This window comes from Salmo trutta, chromosome 2, assembly GCF_901001165.1.
Source record: "Salmo trutta chromosome 2, fSalTru1.1, whole genome shotgun sequence".
In the NCBI taxonomy this organism is placed as follows: Eukaryota; Metazoa; Chordata; class Actinopteri; order Salmoniformes; family Salmonidae; genus Salmo; species Salmo trutta.
This window is the reverse complement of record NC_042958.1, coordinates 67,217,619-67,233,181: the sequence shown is the minus strand read 5'-3', so window position 1 is coordinate 67,233,181 and position 15,563 is coordinate 67,217,619. Positions and strand designations below refer to the sequence as shown.

The window sequence follows — 15,563 nt, the reverse complement described above, 5'->3', positions numbered from 1 at the left end:
GTGTGTGTCTCCCCTCTCACCCACCCACCCACCCGGCCCTCACCTTCCTCACTCAGCCAGCCAGACTCACCTATGTCCCAGGTGTCTGGGTCGTTGTTTTCCATCTCCTTGCGTCCGATGATGTACCAGATGCAGGCCATCCAGTGGGCCAGCAGGGCGAACATGGACATGAGCAGGGTGAGCACCATGGCACTGTACTGGGAGTAACGGTCCAGCTTCTGGAGAAGCCTCAACAGCCGCAGCAAGCGAACCGTCTTCAGCAGGTGGACCAGGGAGGTCTGTGACCAAGAGGACAGAGAGGACAAAGATAAGAACAGATTTTTCTTCTTTTTTTTAAGATTAATTTTGAGAGAGTGGAGTAAGTTGTGTAGATCATTGAAATTAAATTGTAATTTACATTTTTTGAATTAGAATTGTTTTCCACATTCACTTGGTGTGGAGTAGGTTGAAGAAAATTGAAATGAAATCCAAATTAAATGTATTTTTTACATTTAAGGCAACATTCATGACAACAAAATGTGGAAACAAAATGTGTCAGAACAGCTCCAATGCGCCTTGGAATAGATTCTACAAGTGTCTGGAACTCTGTTGGAGGGATGCGACACCATTCTTCCATGGAAAATTCCATCATTTGGTGTTTTGTTGATGGTTGATAGAAAACGTTGTCTCAGGCGCCTCTCCAGAATCTCACATAAGTGTTCAATTTGATATCTGGTGACTGAGACGGCCATGGCATTTGGTTTACATCGTTTTCATGCTCATCAAACCATTGAGTGACCACTCGTGCCCTGTGGATGGGGACATTGTCGTCTTGGACGAGACCACTCCCATTAGGATAGAAAATGATTCACCATAGGTTGAAGGTGATCACTCAGAATAGCTGTGTATTTATTGCGGTTTACCTTGCCCTCTAAGGGGTTGAGTGGACATTAACCATGGAAAATGCACCCCAAACCATAATAGAGTTTAAACTTAATTTACTCAAGTGCACCCTTTATTTTGACAGTTACCTATTTATGTGTATACCAGTGGTAAACTTTTTCAGCAGGGATCCCATTTTTACACAACAATGACCCCATTTTTTTGCAATCATTTTTCACGACTCTACCCCAAATATAATGACACTTCCTTAAAAATCGAAACATTTTGATTTTTACATCAACAAATAACCTTAAATTCATTACATTTTTATCCCTTATCAATAAAGACATTTACTCAATAAAATTGTATTTTTCAAATATCTTTAAAAATATATATTTAGTTTCTTATATAATAATTATCCTATATAATTATTTTTTGGGGAAAAAATTACAACCTAACGCTGAATATCACTGGTGTATACTATACAGCACGTGTCAAACTCATTCCACCGAGGGGCGAGTGTCTGCGGGTTTTAGATCCTCCCTTGGAAACTAAAAACCAGCAGATACTAGGCCCTCCATGGAATGAGTTTGATACCCTTGCTATACAGATACCTGTTTATATATCTACCAAGCATAGTGATGTTGAAGGTATGGTATGTGTACAGGTACATAGGTGTATATACAACCTCATATATATCCACCACAGTGATGTTGAAGGTACAGTGAGGGAAAAAAGTATTTGATCCCCTGCTGATTTTGTACGTTTGCCCACTGACAAAGAAATGATCAGTCTATCATTTTAATGGTAGGTTTATTTGAACAGTGAGAGACAGAATAACAACAAAAAAATCCAGAAAAACGCATGTCAAAAATGTTATAAATTGATTTGCATTTTAATGAGGGAAATAAGTATTTGACCCGTCTGCTAAACATGACTTAGTACTTGGTGGCAAAACCCTTGTTGGCAATCACAGAGGTCAGACGTTTCTTGTAGTTGGCCACCAGGTTTGTACACATCTCAGGAGGGATTTTGTCCCACTCCTCTTTGCAGATCTTCTCCAAGTCATTAAGGTTTCGAGGCTGACGTTTGGCAACTTGAACCTTCAGCTCGCTCCACAGATTTTCTATGGGATTAAGGTCTGGAGACTGGCTAGGCCACTCCAGGACCTTAATGTGCTTCTTCTTGAGCCACTCCTTTGTTGCCTTGGCCGTGTGTTTTGGGTCATTGTCATGTTGGAATACCCATCCACAACCCATTTCAATGCCCTGGCTGAGGGAAGGAGGTTCTCACCCAGGATTTGACGGTACATGGCCCTGTCCATCGTCCCTTTGATGCGGGGAAGTTGTCCTGTCTCCTTAGCAGAAAAACACCCCCAAAGCATAATGTTTCCACCTCCATGTTTGACGGTGGAGATGGTGTTCTTGGGGTCATAGGCAGCATTCCTCCTCCTCCTCCAAACACGACGAGTTGAGTTGATGCCAAAAAGCTCCATTTTGGTCTCATCTGACTACAACACTTTTACCTAGTTGTCCTCTGAATCATTCAGATGTTCATTGGCAAACTTCAGACGGGCATGTATATGTGCTTTCTTGAGCAGGATTTCAGTCCTTCACGGCGTAGTGTGTTACCAATTGTTTTCTTGGTGACTATGGTCCCAGCTGCCTTGAGATCATTGACAAGATCCTCCCGTGTAGTTCTGGGCTGATTCCTCACCGTTCTCATGATCATTGCAACTCCACGAGGTGAGATCTTGCATGGAGCCCCAGGCCGAGGGAGATTGACAGTTCTTTTGTGTTTCTTCCATTTGCCAATAATCGCACCAACTGTTGTCACCTTCTCACCAAGCTGCTTGGCGATGGTCTTGTAGCCCATTCCAGCCTTGTGTAGGTCTACAATCTTGTCCCTGACATCCTTGGAGAGCTCTTTGGTCTTGGCCATGGTGGAGAGTTTGGAATCTGATTGATTGATTGCTTCTGTGGACAGGTGTCTTTTATACAGGTAACAAGTTGAGATTAGGAGCACTCCCTTTAAGAGTGTGCTCTTAATCTCAGCTCGTTACCTGTATAAAAAACATCTGGGAGCCAGAAATCTTTCTGAGTGAGAGGGGGTCAAATACTTATTTCCCTCATTAAAATGCAAATCAATTTATAAAATTTTTGACATGCGTTTTTCTGGATTTTTGTTGTTGTTATTCTGTCTCTCACTGTTCAAATAAACCTACCATTAAAATTATAGACTGATCATTTCTTTGTCAGTGGGCAAACGAACAAAATCAGCAGTGGATCAAATACTTTTTTCCCTCACTGTATGTAACAGATGCGACCAAATATATTGGCACCCTTGCACTTTACAATGGAGTGCAATGGAGCCGAATGTTCTGTTTTCTGTTTTCGAACCTGGTTGAATGGCTATTTCTACCCTGTAGCAGTGGCGACCCGTCATTCAGGGCAGGTGGGGCAGAGCCCAACCTGTTTTGAGCCCCACATTTCTAGCAAATAAAATACATTTCTATAAATAAATAACAAATGTTGTGGCTTGCCTGTTTTGCATGTTATTTTGCCATTAATACGTGTCACATCAGTTTCCAAACAATGTAAAAAAATATATATATCATCCGAGTTAATAAAGCCACATACACACATGGTCTTTTTGTGTTTTCCAGAGCAAGGCAGCTCCAAAATGCAGGTGTTTCAGCCTAGCTCAGTGCTTTCTGTGGTGGTGGGGCGAGCCAGCAAAAAATAGGAGCATTGCGCCGTGATTGGCTCAGTGTTCTGTCACTCATAGAGGAGACTACGTCATCGCCAAGTTTAAGTCCTTAGTAAGGGTAGACATCCAATCTTCAGCCCATTGGGTCCTGCCATAGAGTTATGTTACAAGTGCCCTTCCAAGAAGGCTCAAGGTCATTGGCCACAGATAAAATGACGTCAAATCACGTTGTGTGTACAGTAGCTTTGATTGGACTGATCATGTCAACATCTTACTTTCAAAGTCTTAGCTAGCAGTCATCATCATGAATCAAGTCGACAATCTACTGGCAAATCCTTTTTAATCCTTGTCATATGGAGAGAAATAATGAAGAGAAATTATAGATAAAACTATCGGTGCTCATCGGCCATTGGACATAAAGATTACACAACAAGTTGGACATCGCAAATTCAACAATGAGTCGTTTGGAAGGAATCAGTGGCGAACTGCAAGCATTGCAAAGCAACCAGTAGCCTGCTATTCAATGGAGTGGCCGTGTATTTTTTTCCCTCAGAGTTCCCACTATAAATCCAGAGAATGCCAGACTTTGATGACAAAGTTTGATTAAAAAAATTGCCCACAAAGGACTGCAGCGCCACCGTCAGTGAGCACATCACAAGCCAAGGTGAATCCAAAAATGTCTTGTATGCTGCTGCATAAATGATGTAATATTCCAGGGAGATATGTATACTGTAGCTAAGAAAGTAATACTAAGTGTATGTTGTGTAGTAAGCTGATAGTAGCCCATGTGCCTCACCCTAATTATTTGGTCTATTTTCACCTCTTATTTTCACCTGCTGTTCTGACTTGGTGGTGCACATGTAGCCTATAACCTGTTTATGAGAAATCTCATCATCTAATATTGTAAGAGGTTTCATTGTCTGCTTATATGCCCCCTTTATTTATCCTACGGTTCTGACTTGGTGTACAGGGAAAATACTGTAAGAACGACCCATGTTCTGCATTCTGTTGCTGTACATTTCAAAAGTGCTGAACACATAGTTATATTGACTACGTCCGTCTTACTCCAGCTCGCTCATTAATGTCTTCATCGAAATTACGGAATGCCTCTTCTCTGCTCATCGTTCCCTTAGTTTGTACATCTCAATTATCAGTAGCAAACACATTTGTTTAAGCAAGTCAGCCATATCAGCTATGTTTTTTAAATAGGCAGTATATGAGGCTGAATTAACTGTTTCGCTGCCAGACAAGGCTCCGCTGATAGCCAGGTGTAGCGGTGGTAAGGATTCACTCCATTGTGCTGGAAAGAAAGCTCTACTGTTGAGACTGCTTTATGTGGGCACCACTTGTCGCCGTTATAGTGCAATTAATGTGTTGTGTAGTGTCTTTGCTGGCATGCATCTAAAAAAATTGGGGGGAGTTTGCCCCACCAAGATTTACATGCTAAAATTGCCACTGCCCTGTAGGCACCTGCAACTTACCAAAGGTATTATAAATTACACTTGCTGAGAATCACTTGCCTCCAACCAAATTAATTACAATTTATCCAGGCCATTTTTTTATTCTTTGAAGTGAATTTGTATGTGTATAGGTACAGTAGAGTGTATGTGAATATACGACCTCATATACCCACCACAGTGATGTTGAAGGCATAGAGCAGGTCAAAGGGCAGTGCAGCCACCAGGTCGACAAAGAACCAGGTGGTGGCGTAGTGGATGCAAATGGAGCGTGCCTCGTACACCACCTGACCCGACGTGCTCACAAAGGATGTTCGGAAGTTCAGGATGATGTCTGTGTGAAATAAATAATATGAAATAAGTGATAAGGTTCCAAAATAGCTAAATGTTTGCTTAGTGGTCACAGAAATGTTTCAGTCATGGTAGCATAGTGGTCACCCAACCCTTGGGGAAAACCCTGTGCATGCTTTTGCTCCAGCCCTGCACTACAGCACCTAATTCAACGTATATCTCACCAAGAGGTGTTGTCGTTTCTGGCTGGAGCAAAAGACTGCACACCCAAGTTTTTCAGGACCAGCAACCGACCTGGGTTCAAATACTATTCAGGTATTTCAATTAATTTCACATTCATTTCGTAGTAAGTATTTGGATATTTTTTCTTAAAAATAGTTGAATATTGGAAATACACTTGGAAAGTATTGGTATGTATTTGAAAATACTAAAATACAGAGACAAGGGTATTTCCAAATACACATATTCAATATGTCTGTTAGGTCCTATGATATTTGAAATATACTTGGAAACAATTGTTGAAAATTGTTTCAAATATTATTTATAGGAAATCATTTGAGAATACTTTCAAATACTTCAAATAGAAGTAATTCAGACAAATAATTTGAAAATCATTAAATACAGAGAAAATAAATATTTCAAATACAAATACTTAAATAAGAATGTATTTGAACCAAGGTCTTAGTCTGACCAGGACACATACTATCTATCTTGGAAATGTATCTACTACAGGAGAAACACTGGGTCAGATGTAATTACTGGACATAACAGATAATCCAGTTAAGACTAAGAGAACAGCAAACCATAATTAAGCCAAATCCTGACGTGATTATTTCCAATCTCTTGCCTCCTATTCCCTAGATCCTACCGCCTATAGAATATCTCCATGGTGATGTCGTTGACGTTGGTGGAGCAGGTGGCCGCTTTCAGCTCCTATTTCCTATCCCTTATCTCCTACAACTTACCTCCTATCTCCTCCTATCCTTTCACCTTATCCCCTTATTTCATAAGAACATCTCCGTGACAGTGTGGTTTTTGACGGAGAAGCATCCAATGTCCTATTCCTTATCTCCTACAACCTTCCCATCTCCTATACCTTTCCTTTCTTTTTCCCTTACTCCCTTACTTCCTCACCCAGGATGAAGAGCATTTCCTCAACAATGTCGTTAACAATGATGGCACGTCCTATTTCATATTCCTTACTTCCTATATCCTACAACCTACCTCCTACCTCCTATTCCCTTACTCCGCCCATCTCCTCACCCAGGATGAAGAGCATCTCCACGGCGATGTCGCTGACGATGGTGGCGCGGGCGGCCGTGTCCAGCTCGTCGTAAGGCGTGAAGCAGACGTTGTAGGGCACGGTGACTGCCACATAGAAGGTGGCCAGGAGGATCATCCAGTCCCATAATGCCTTGGATACGCTGTAGTGAAGCAGGATGAAGCGGGACTTCTGCACCGCTGCTACCTTATACTCCGGGAGGGACGAGGGCTTCTCAAACATGTTCTGGTGGAGGGAGAGAGAGAGATGTGTTGGTAGAATGATTAAAGGATGAATGGGATTGTGTGTGAAGTGAGGTGTTGAATAAGCTCTTGACCAAAACAGTCATCCACTTGGGCCAGTTTCTCAAGTTCCTCAGTTTCTCATTGTTTCTGCTACACATCATGAATCCAAAAGGTATCACATTTGTCCATCAGTGCCCTATCAAAAAACGAGGTCCTCCGATCAAGATGACTTCCTGTGAGGGAGGAAGTGAGGCGACGATGAAGGGGAAATGACCAACTACGCCACACTGAGCATCTGAATGACATGCATGATTTCAACTCTTCCTTCAACATCCCCTCATCCAAAAGTCATCAGCTATTTCTTGCCCAAGTGTATTTCTCAACTTTTCTAATCTTGTCTCATTAAAGACAAATGAGAAAAGTGCCCGAATCGACTGAACTTCGCCATAAAAATTTGAAATTGCACTTATTCATTCCCCCCTCGTTATAATTTTTGATTGAGAAAGCTAATCATGGGTGAGATATATTATAATACCATAGCGAATCGGAGTGTCCATCCGGGGTTGGCATAATGACAGCGCAGATCTGACTATTGGACATTATAGCCATAACAATGTTGAGGAGACATTAAGTAAAGCTATTACCTTGGACAGAAATGAAAGAGGGGTGAAGGGAAACAGAAAAGGCTAAATGGATCAAGGACTTCAGCCACCCAACCCACGGCCTGTTCACCTCACTGCCATCTAGAAGGCGGAGACAGTACAGGTGCATACAAGCTGGGACCGAGAAATGCTTCTATCTCCAGGCCATCAGACTGTTAAACAGTCATCACTAGCTGACCTACTATACCCTGCACCGTAGGGACTGCTGCCCTATGTACATAAAGTCATTGAACACTGGTCACTTTAATAATGTTTACATACTGTTTAACCCACTTTATATGTATACACTGTTCTAGTCATGTTTCATCCTATATAACTACTGCTGTACACACCTTTTCCATGTACATACTGTCTACACACACTATACATACATACATACATACATACATACATACATACATACATACATACATACATACATACATACATACATACATACATACATACATACATACATACATACATACATACATACATACATACATACATTTACATTTTAGTCATTTAGCAGACACTCTTATCCAGAGCGACTTACAGTAGTGAATGCATACATTTCATTCAATTTCATACATTTTTTTTTTTTTTCCTGTGCTGGCCCCCCGTGGGAATCGAACCCACAACCCTGGCGTTGCAAACACCATGCTCTACCAACTGAGCTACAGGGAAGGCTACATACATACATACATACATACATACATACATACATAGGTGTAGTGGTGGTAAGACACACACACACACACACACACACACTCACACACACTCAGGAACCTGAAATTGCTTGTTCAGATATTTCGTATAATTTCATTTATTTGTTACTTTCTGGAATATGTGCATATTGTTTTTTGGGGGGGCGGGCGGGTCAGCCTGGGTAATTAAGTATGAAATGTAATTTCCCTGGTATGTGTCCGGGAGGCGGCGAGCACCGTTGTGCTGCTGTGTAATCTTCTTAATGAGGCTCCTCGGGATGGATAGCCCTTACGTAGGGAAATAATTGGGGGAGCAAGGGAATTGTGGTCGCACAAAAAAGGAGGGAGAGGAGGAGAGTGGCGTAATTATAACATTCCTAATTTTGTATGTGTGTGGGAAATAGTAAACGAACTAACATTTTGCTAGTCCCCACAAGGTCAAATGCTATTTCTAGGGGGTTTAGGGTTAAGATTAGAACTAGTGTTATAATTAGGTTAGGGTTAGGAGCTAAGGTTAGTTTTAGGTTTTCAGGTTAAGGTTAGGTAAAATAGGATTTTGGGACAGAATTGTGTGTCCCCACAAGGTTAGTTATACAAGACCGTGTGTGTGTGTGGGGGGGGGAGGGGGGGGGGGCAAGATTGAGATTGGGAATTTCTTAATTTAAATTCAACCCAAGAATTTAAATTACAATTTGCATTGGACACACCTCAGAGGAAGCAAAATTTGAATATAATTTAATTCAAAGCAATTCAAAGAAATTCAACAGACGTGAAATAAAGTAATTCCTTTGACAAATATTTTACCAAAAGCATCTGTTACATAATTTAAAAAGATATACAGATACCATTTCAAATATCAACTTGATTATAACTCAGATGTCAAACAGTATTTTTTTGTGATGAGATGTTAGATTGTTCTCTTCCATTCTGGAGTCTTTGATTTGTATTTTTTCTAACATGTAAGTGAAATTTGAATTATTGTAGACAACCTACAAAATTATACAATAATATTTATAATTTTAGGAGAATGAGTTAAAAAATGTAATATTTCAACCATATGTTATACATGGTATTGTTTACCATACATGATGTCAACATCAACATTTGTATAGGGATGTGTCTCCATACAGTACATAACAGCCATTTGAATAGCCATTACCCATTTCATTTTCATTGAATAGAAATTCTACCTTTAATTTAAATTCTGCTTCCTGTGAGGTGTGGTCAATTCAAATTCAAGAATTCAATTGAAATTGAAGGGCACTTCGCAACTCAATTCAGAATTGACCCCAACCCTGGTGCGTGCGTGTGTTGTAAATGTCGGAATTGTCCCCAAACCATCACCTCTTGACCCATAATGACAGGCTCCTCTCGATTGTGAAAATGTGCAATATAAAGGGAAGAAGAAAAGAGGCACACTTCACAGTTACAATGACCATGTGTTATTTACCACTTGTTTCGACTGCTGGGGTGTTTCCCCCACTTCAATTAAGAAGTTGAATGGCACTGAGGCAAATCCTAAGGAAAAGCCAAGCTGCTCGGGATGATTTAATGTTTTTTTTGAGCGAATGAGTCGGGGACGTCAGCGAACGCTGGGACTTCTTTTTTAATTTGGCTCACATTACATCACCGGGATCGGGTCAATCCATCCTTCCGTTCGACAGCCAACAGAGCCCGTCCTAGTGTTGATGAGAGGCGAAAAATCCCGCTGCGGGCACCAAGTGTTGCTAAATCTCCCTGCAGCAACAGCTGATCTTTGTACTTCATCAAGCTTTACCCAGGCAACCCTAACGCGTATATCCCCCAGCATGCTTTGAGCTGAGAAAAACAAACCATGACACAGACAGATCATGGTCTCCCATGGTCTCTTGATGAGGTGACCCTGCCTGTGACTCTAAAATGAGTGTCAGACCTCAACTGTGAAGACGTTGGTTTCTCTCGTGAGCGACCCGGGTTCATATCTCGCCTGTGACACAGAAAGACAGACTTTCTCCCAAGCAGAATACAGCATAGAGTAAAGATCCAAGCAGCTGAAATTGTTAGATTTGACCGCAGTAGACGGACGTACAACGACCAACTCCACAAAGTTGCTTCATCATCTCCCTCTTGAACAATCCACAACAACCTGCTCACATAAAAAGCAGGTCAAGACTGGTGGACTCATTGGAAACTGGGTTACAGTAGATTATATAAACCAGGGGGAATTACACACTCCCAACCCCATAGGGAGATAGAAAAAGAGAGTGGAAGAGGCATCGAGAGGACAGAAATGAGAAAAACTTAGCTGAATCAGGTGTTTTATAGAGTAGTTCTGGAACAGAACCCTGAACACCCAGTAACTCTCCAGGAGGAGGGTTAGCCAACCCTGACATAATCGATTCCTTGCCTCCTTAAAACCCACAGAAAGACGAATTGAGATTGTTCAGAGGAGTTGGGAAGAACTAACAGCCTAAATATAGGAATTGGGGGTAATCATTGTGCATTTTAGGGCACTGAGATGCTTTGCATTTATCCCACACATTCTCTGAAGTTACAGCGTCAATCCTTTGACAGCCTGTTCTCTCTTCTCTCACACACAGGTGTTCCTTCCTTCCTTCCTGCCTTTCTGGACTGATGCTACAAATAGTGAGCTATTCACAGCACGACCAACTGCTAACAGGGAAGAAATGAAAGGGGGGGGGGGGGTAATGATATACACTACCGTTCAAAAGTTTGGGGTCACTTAGAAATGTCCTTGTTTTTCAAAGAAAAGCACATTTTTTTTGTCCATTAAAATAACATAAAATTGGTCAGAAACACAGTGTAGCCTTTGATAATGTTGTAAATGACTATTGTAGCTGGAAACGGTGGATTTTTTTTAATGGAATATCTACATAGGCGTACTGAGGCCCATTATCAGCAACCATCACTCCTGTGTTCCAATGGCACGTTGTGTTAGCTAATCCAAGTTTATCATTTTAAAAGGCTAATTGATCATTAATAAACCCCTTTGCAATTATGTTAGCACAGCTGAAAAGTGTTGTTCTGATTAAAGAAGCAATAAAACTGGCCTTTAGACTAGTTGAGTATCTGGAGCATCAGCATTTGTGGTTTCGATTACAGGCTCAAAATGGCCAGAAACAAATAACCTTCTTCTGAAACTTGCCAGTCTATTCTTGTTCTGAGAAATTAAGGTTATTCCATGCGAGAAATTGACAAAAAACTGAAGATCTCGTATAACGCTGTGTACAGAACAGCGCAAACTGACTCTAACCAGAATAGATGGAGGAGTGGGAGGCCCCGGTGCACAACTGTGCAAGAGGACAAGTACATTAGAGTGTCTAGTTTGAGAAAAAGAAGCCTCACAAGTCCTCAACTGGCAGCTTCATTAAATAGTACCCGCAAAACACCAGTCTCAACGTCAACAATGAAGAGGCGACTCCAGGCTGCTGGCCTATGTAGATATTCCATTAAGAATCAGCTGTTTCCAGCTACAATAGTCATTTACAACATTAACAATATCTACATTGTATTTCTGATCAATTTGATGTTATTTTAATGGACAAAAAATGTGCTTTTCTTTCAAAAACCAAGACATTTCTAATTGACTCCAAACTGCCTTCGGAAGGTATTCAGGCCCCTTGAGTTACAGCCATATCCTAAAATTGATTAAATAGTATTTCCTCATCTATCTACACACAATACCCCATAATGATGAAGCTCAAATAGGTTTTTAGAAAGTTTTGCTAATTAATTAAACATAAAAAACGGAAATATCACATTCACATAAGTATTCAGACCCTTTACTCAGTACTTTGTTGAAGCATCTTTGGCAGCGATAACAGCCTCGAGTCTTGTTAGGTATGATGCTACAAGCTTAGCACACCTGTATTTGGTGAGTTTCTCCCATTCATCTCTGCAGATCCTCTCAAGCTCTGTCAAGTTGGATGGGGAGCGTTGCTGCATAGTTAATTCAGGTCTTTCCAGAGATGTTCAATCGGGTTCAAGTCCGGTCTTTGGCTGGGCCACTTGTCCCGAAGCCACTCCTGCGTTGTCTTGTCTGTGTGCTTAAGGTTGTTGTCCTGTTGGAAGGTGAACCTTCGCCCCCAGTCAGAGGTCCTGAGCGCTCTGGAGCAGGTTTTAATCAAGGATCTCTCCGTACTTTGCCTCAATCCTGACTTGTCTCTCAGTCTCTGTCACTGAAAAACACCCCCGCAGCATGATGCTGCCTCCAGCATGCTTCACCGTATAGACGATGCCAGGTTTCCTCCAGTCGTGACGCTTGGCATTCAAAGTTCAATCTTGGTTTCATCAGACCAGAGAATCTTGTTACTCATGAGCGGCTTTAGGTTCCTTTTGGCAAACCCCAAGCGGGCTGTCATGTGCCTTTTACTGAGGAGTGGCTTCCGTCTGGCCACTCTACCATAAAGGCCTGATTGGTGGAGTGCTGCAGAGATGGTTGTCCATCAACTCTAGAGCTCTGTCAGAGTGACCATGGGTTCTTGGTCACCTCCCTGACCAAGGCCCTTCTCCCTGATTTCTCATATTGGAAGGCGGGTAGCTCTAGGAGGAGTCTTGGTGGTTTCAAACTTGAGACCACTGTGTTCTTTGGGGACCTTCAATGCCTTGACACGATCCTGTCTTGGAGCTCTACGGACAATTCCTTCGACCTCATGGCATGGTTTTTGCTCTGACATGCACTGTCAACTGTGGAACCTTATATAGATGGGTGTGTGTTTTTCCAAATCATGTCCAATCAATTAAATTTACCACAGGGGGACTCCAATCAAGTTGCAAAAACATCTCAAGGATGATCAATGGAAACAGGATGCACCTCGCTCAATTTCGTGCCTCATATCAAAGAGTCTGAATACTAATGTTAATAAGGTTTTTTGTTTTTAATACATTTGCAAACATCTCAACCAACCTCTTTTCACTTTGTCATTACGAGGTATTGTGTGTAGATTGCTGAGGATTTTTATTTATTTAATCCATTTTAGAATAAGGCTGTAACGTAGCAAAATCTGGGAAAAGTCAAGGGGTCTGAATACTTTCCGAAGGCACAGTATATACAGGACACACCTACTCATTCCAGGGGGTTTCTTTGTTTTTACTATTTTCTACATTGTAGAATAGTAGTGAAGACATCAAAACTATGAAATAACACATATGGAATCATGTAGTAACCAAAAAAGTGTTAAAAATATATATTTTATATTTGAGATTCTTCAAAGTAGCCACCCTTTGCCTTGAGGACAGCTTGCACACTCTTGGCATTCTCTCAACCAGCGTCATGAGGTAGTCACCTGGAATGCATTACAATTAACAGGTGTACCTTGTTAGAAGTTAATTTGTGGAATTTCTTTCCTTCTTAATGCGTTTGAGCCAATCAGTTGTGCTGTGACAAGGTAGGGTTGGTATACAGAAGATAGCCTATTTGGTAAAATACCAAGTCCATATGATGGCCAGAACAGCTCAAATAAGCAAAGAGAAAAAACAGTCCATCATTACTTTAATTAAGACATGAACGTAAGTCAAAACAGAACATTTCAAAACTTTGAAAGTTTCTTCAAGTACAGTCGCAAAAACCATCAAGTGCTATGATGAAACTTGCTCTCATGAGGACGGTTACAGGAAAGGAAGACCAAGCGTTACACCTGCTGGGGAGAATAAGTTCATTAGAGTTACCAGACTCAGAAATTGCAGAGCAAATAAATGCTTCACAGAGTTCAAGTAACAGACACATCTCAGCATCAACTGTTCAGAGGAGACTGCGTGAATCAGGCCTTTGTGGTCGAATTGCTGCAAAGAAACCACTACTAAAGGACACCAATAAGAAGAAGAGACTTGCTTGGGCCAAGAAACATGATCAATGGATATTAGACCGGTGGAAATCTGTCCTTTGGTCTGATGAGTCCAAATTTGAGATTTCTGCTTCCAACCGCTGTCTTTGTGAGACGCAGAGTAGGTGAACAGATGATCTCCGCATATGTGGTTCCCACCTTGAAGCATGGAGGAGGTGTGATGGTGTGGGGGTGCTTTGCTGGTGACACTGTCAGTGATTTATTTAGAATTCAAGGTACACTAAACCAGCATGGCTACCACAGCATTCTGAAGCGATACCCCATCCCATCTGATTTGCGTTTGGTGGGACTACTATTTGTTTTTCAACAGGACAATGACCCAAAACACATCTCCAGGCTGTGTAATGGCTATTTGACCAAGAAGGAAAGTGATGAAGTGCTGTATCAGATGACCTGGCCTCCATAATCACCCGACATCAACCCAATTGAGATGGTTTGGGATGAGTTGGACCGCAGAGTGAAGGAAAAGCAGCCAACAAGTTCTCAGCATATGTGGGAACTCCTTCAAGACTGTTGGGGAAGCATTCCAGGTGAAGCTGGTTGAGTGAATGCCAAGAGTGTGCAAAGCTGTCATCAAGGGTGGCTATTTTGAAGAATCTCAAATCTAAAATATAGATACATTTGTTTCACACTTTTTTGGTTACTACATGATTCCATAATAATGGTCTGGGCTGTTTTTTTTAATGGTTTGGGCTAGGCCCCTTAGTTCCAGTGAAGGCAAATAACGCTACAGCATACAAGACATTCTAGATGATTCTGTGCTTCCAACTTTGTGGCAACGGTTTGGGAAAGGTCCTTTCCTGTTTCAGCATGACAATGCCCCTGTGCACAAAGCGAGGTCCATACAGAAATGGTTTGTCGAGATCTGTGTGGATGAACATGACTGGCCTGCAAAAAGCCCTGAACTCAACCCCATCGAACACCTTTGGGATAAGTTCGAACACTGATTGCGAGGGACTTTCTTCCAGTGTTCCAACATCTACTGGAAAGCATTCCCAGAAGAGTGTTATAGCAGCAAAGGGGGGAACCAACTCCATATTAAAGCCCATGATTTTGGAATGAGATGTTCGACAAGCATGTGTCCACATACATTTGGTCATGTAGAGTATACAAAACATTAAGAACACATGCTCTTTCCATGACATAGACTGACCAGGTGAGTCCAGGTGAAAGCTATGATACCTTATTTATGTCACTTGTTAAATCCACTTCAATCAGTGTAGATGAAGTGGAGGAGACAGGTTTAAATAATTGAGATATGGATTGTGTATGTTTGCCATTCAGAGGGTGAATGGGCAAGACAAAATATTTAAGTGCCTTTGAACAAGGGTATGGTATTAGGCAGGGGCACAACTTTCACTTGGGATGGGGGACGGCCCCCCACATTCTGAAATTGCATTTTTGTCCCCCCCAGTTTTATCATTGCACTGTGATGCAAAACGCAGCTCTGGGTGTACTATAAGACCGTGTAGAAGCCTCAGAGCGATCGGGTAGGCTGTTTTCCAGTTTCAACCGGCTGGATTTAGGACCTCACAGACACCACCACAG

At 41.7% G+C, this 15,563-nt stretch overlaps 1 protein-coding gene across 2 annotated transcripts in view; it reads right to left on the bottom strand.

Annotated features, from left to right (window-relative positions):
* kcnh4b (potassium voltage-gated channel, subfamily H (eag-related), member 4b) overlaps nucleotides 1–15,563 on the bottom strand; it is a 62,983-nt gene that overhangs the window by 19,458 nt on the left and 27,962 nt on the right. For both annotated transcript variants that reach the window (XM_029712051.1, XM_029712061.1), the window contains exons 5-7: nucleotides 6,582–6,825; nucleotides 5,204–5,361; nucleotides 71–278 (exon numbers count right to left, since the gene is read on the bottom strand). In XM_029712051.1, coding sequence (XP_029567911.1) covers nucleotides 71–278; nucleotides 5,204–5,361; nucleotides 6,582–6,825 — 610 coding nt within the window. The remainder of the gene's footprint in view (nucleotides 1–70; nucleotides 279–5,203; nucleotides 5,362–6,581; nucleotides 6,826–15,563) is intronic.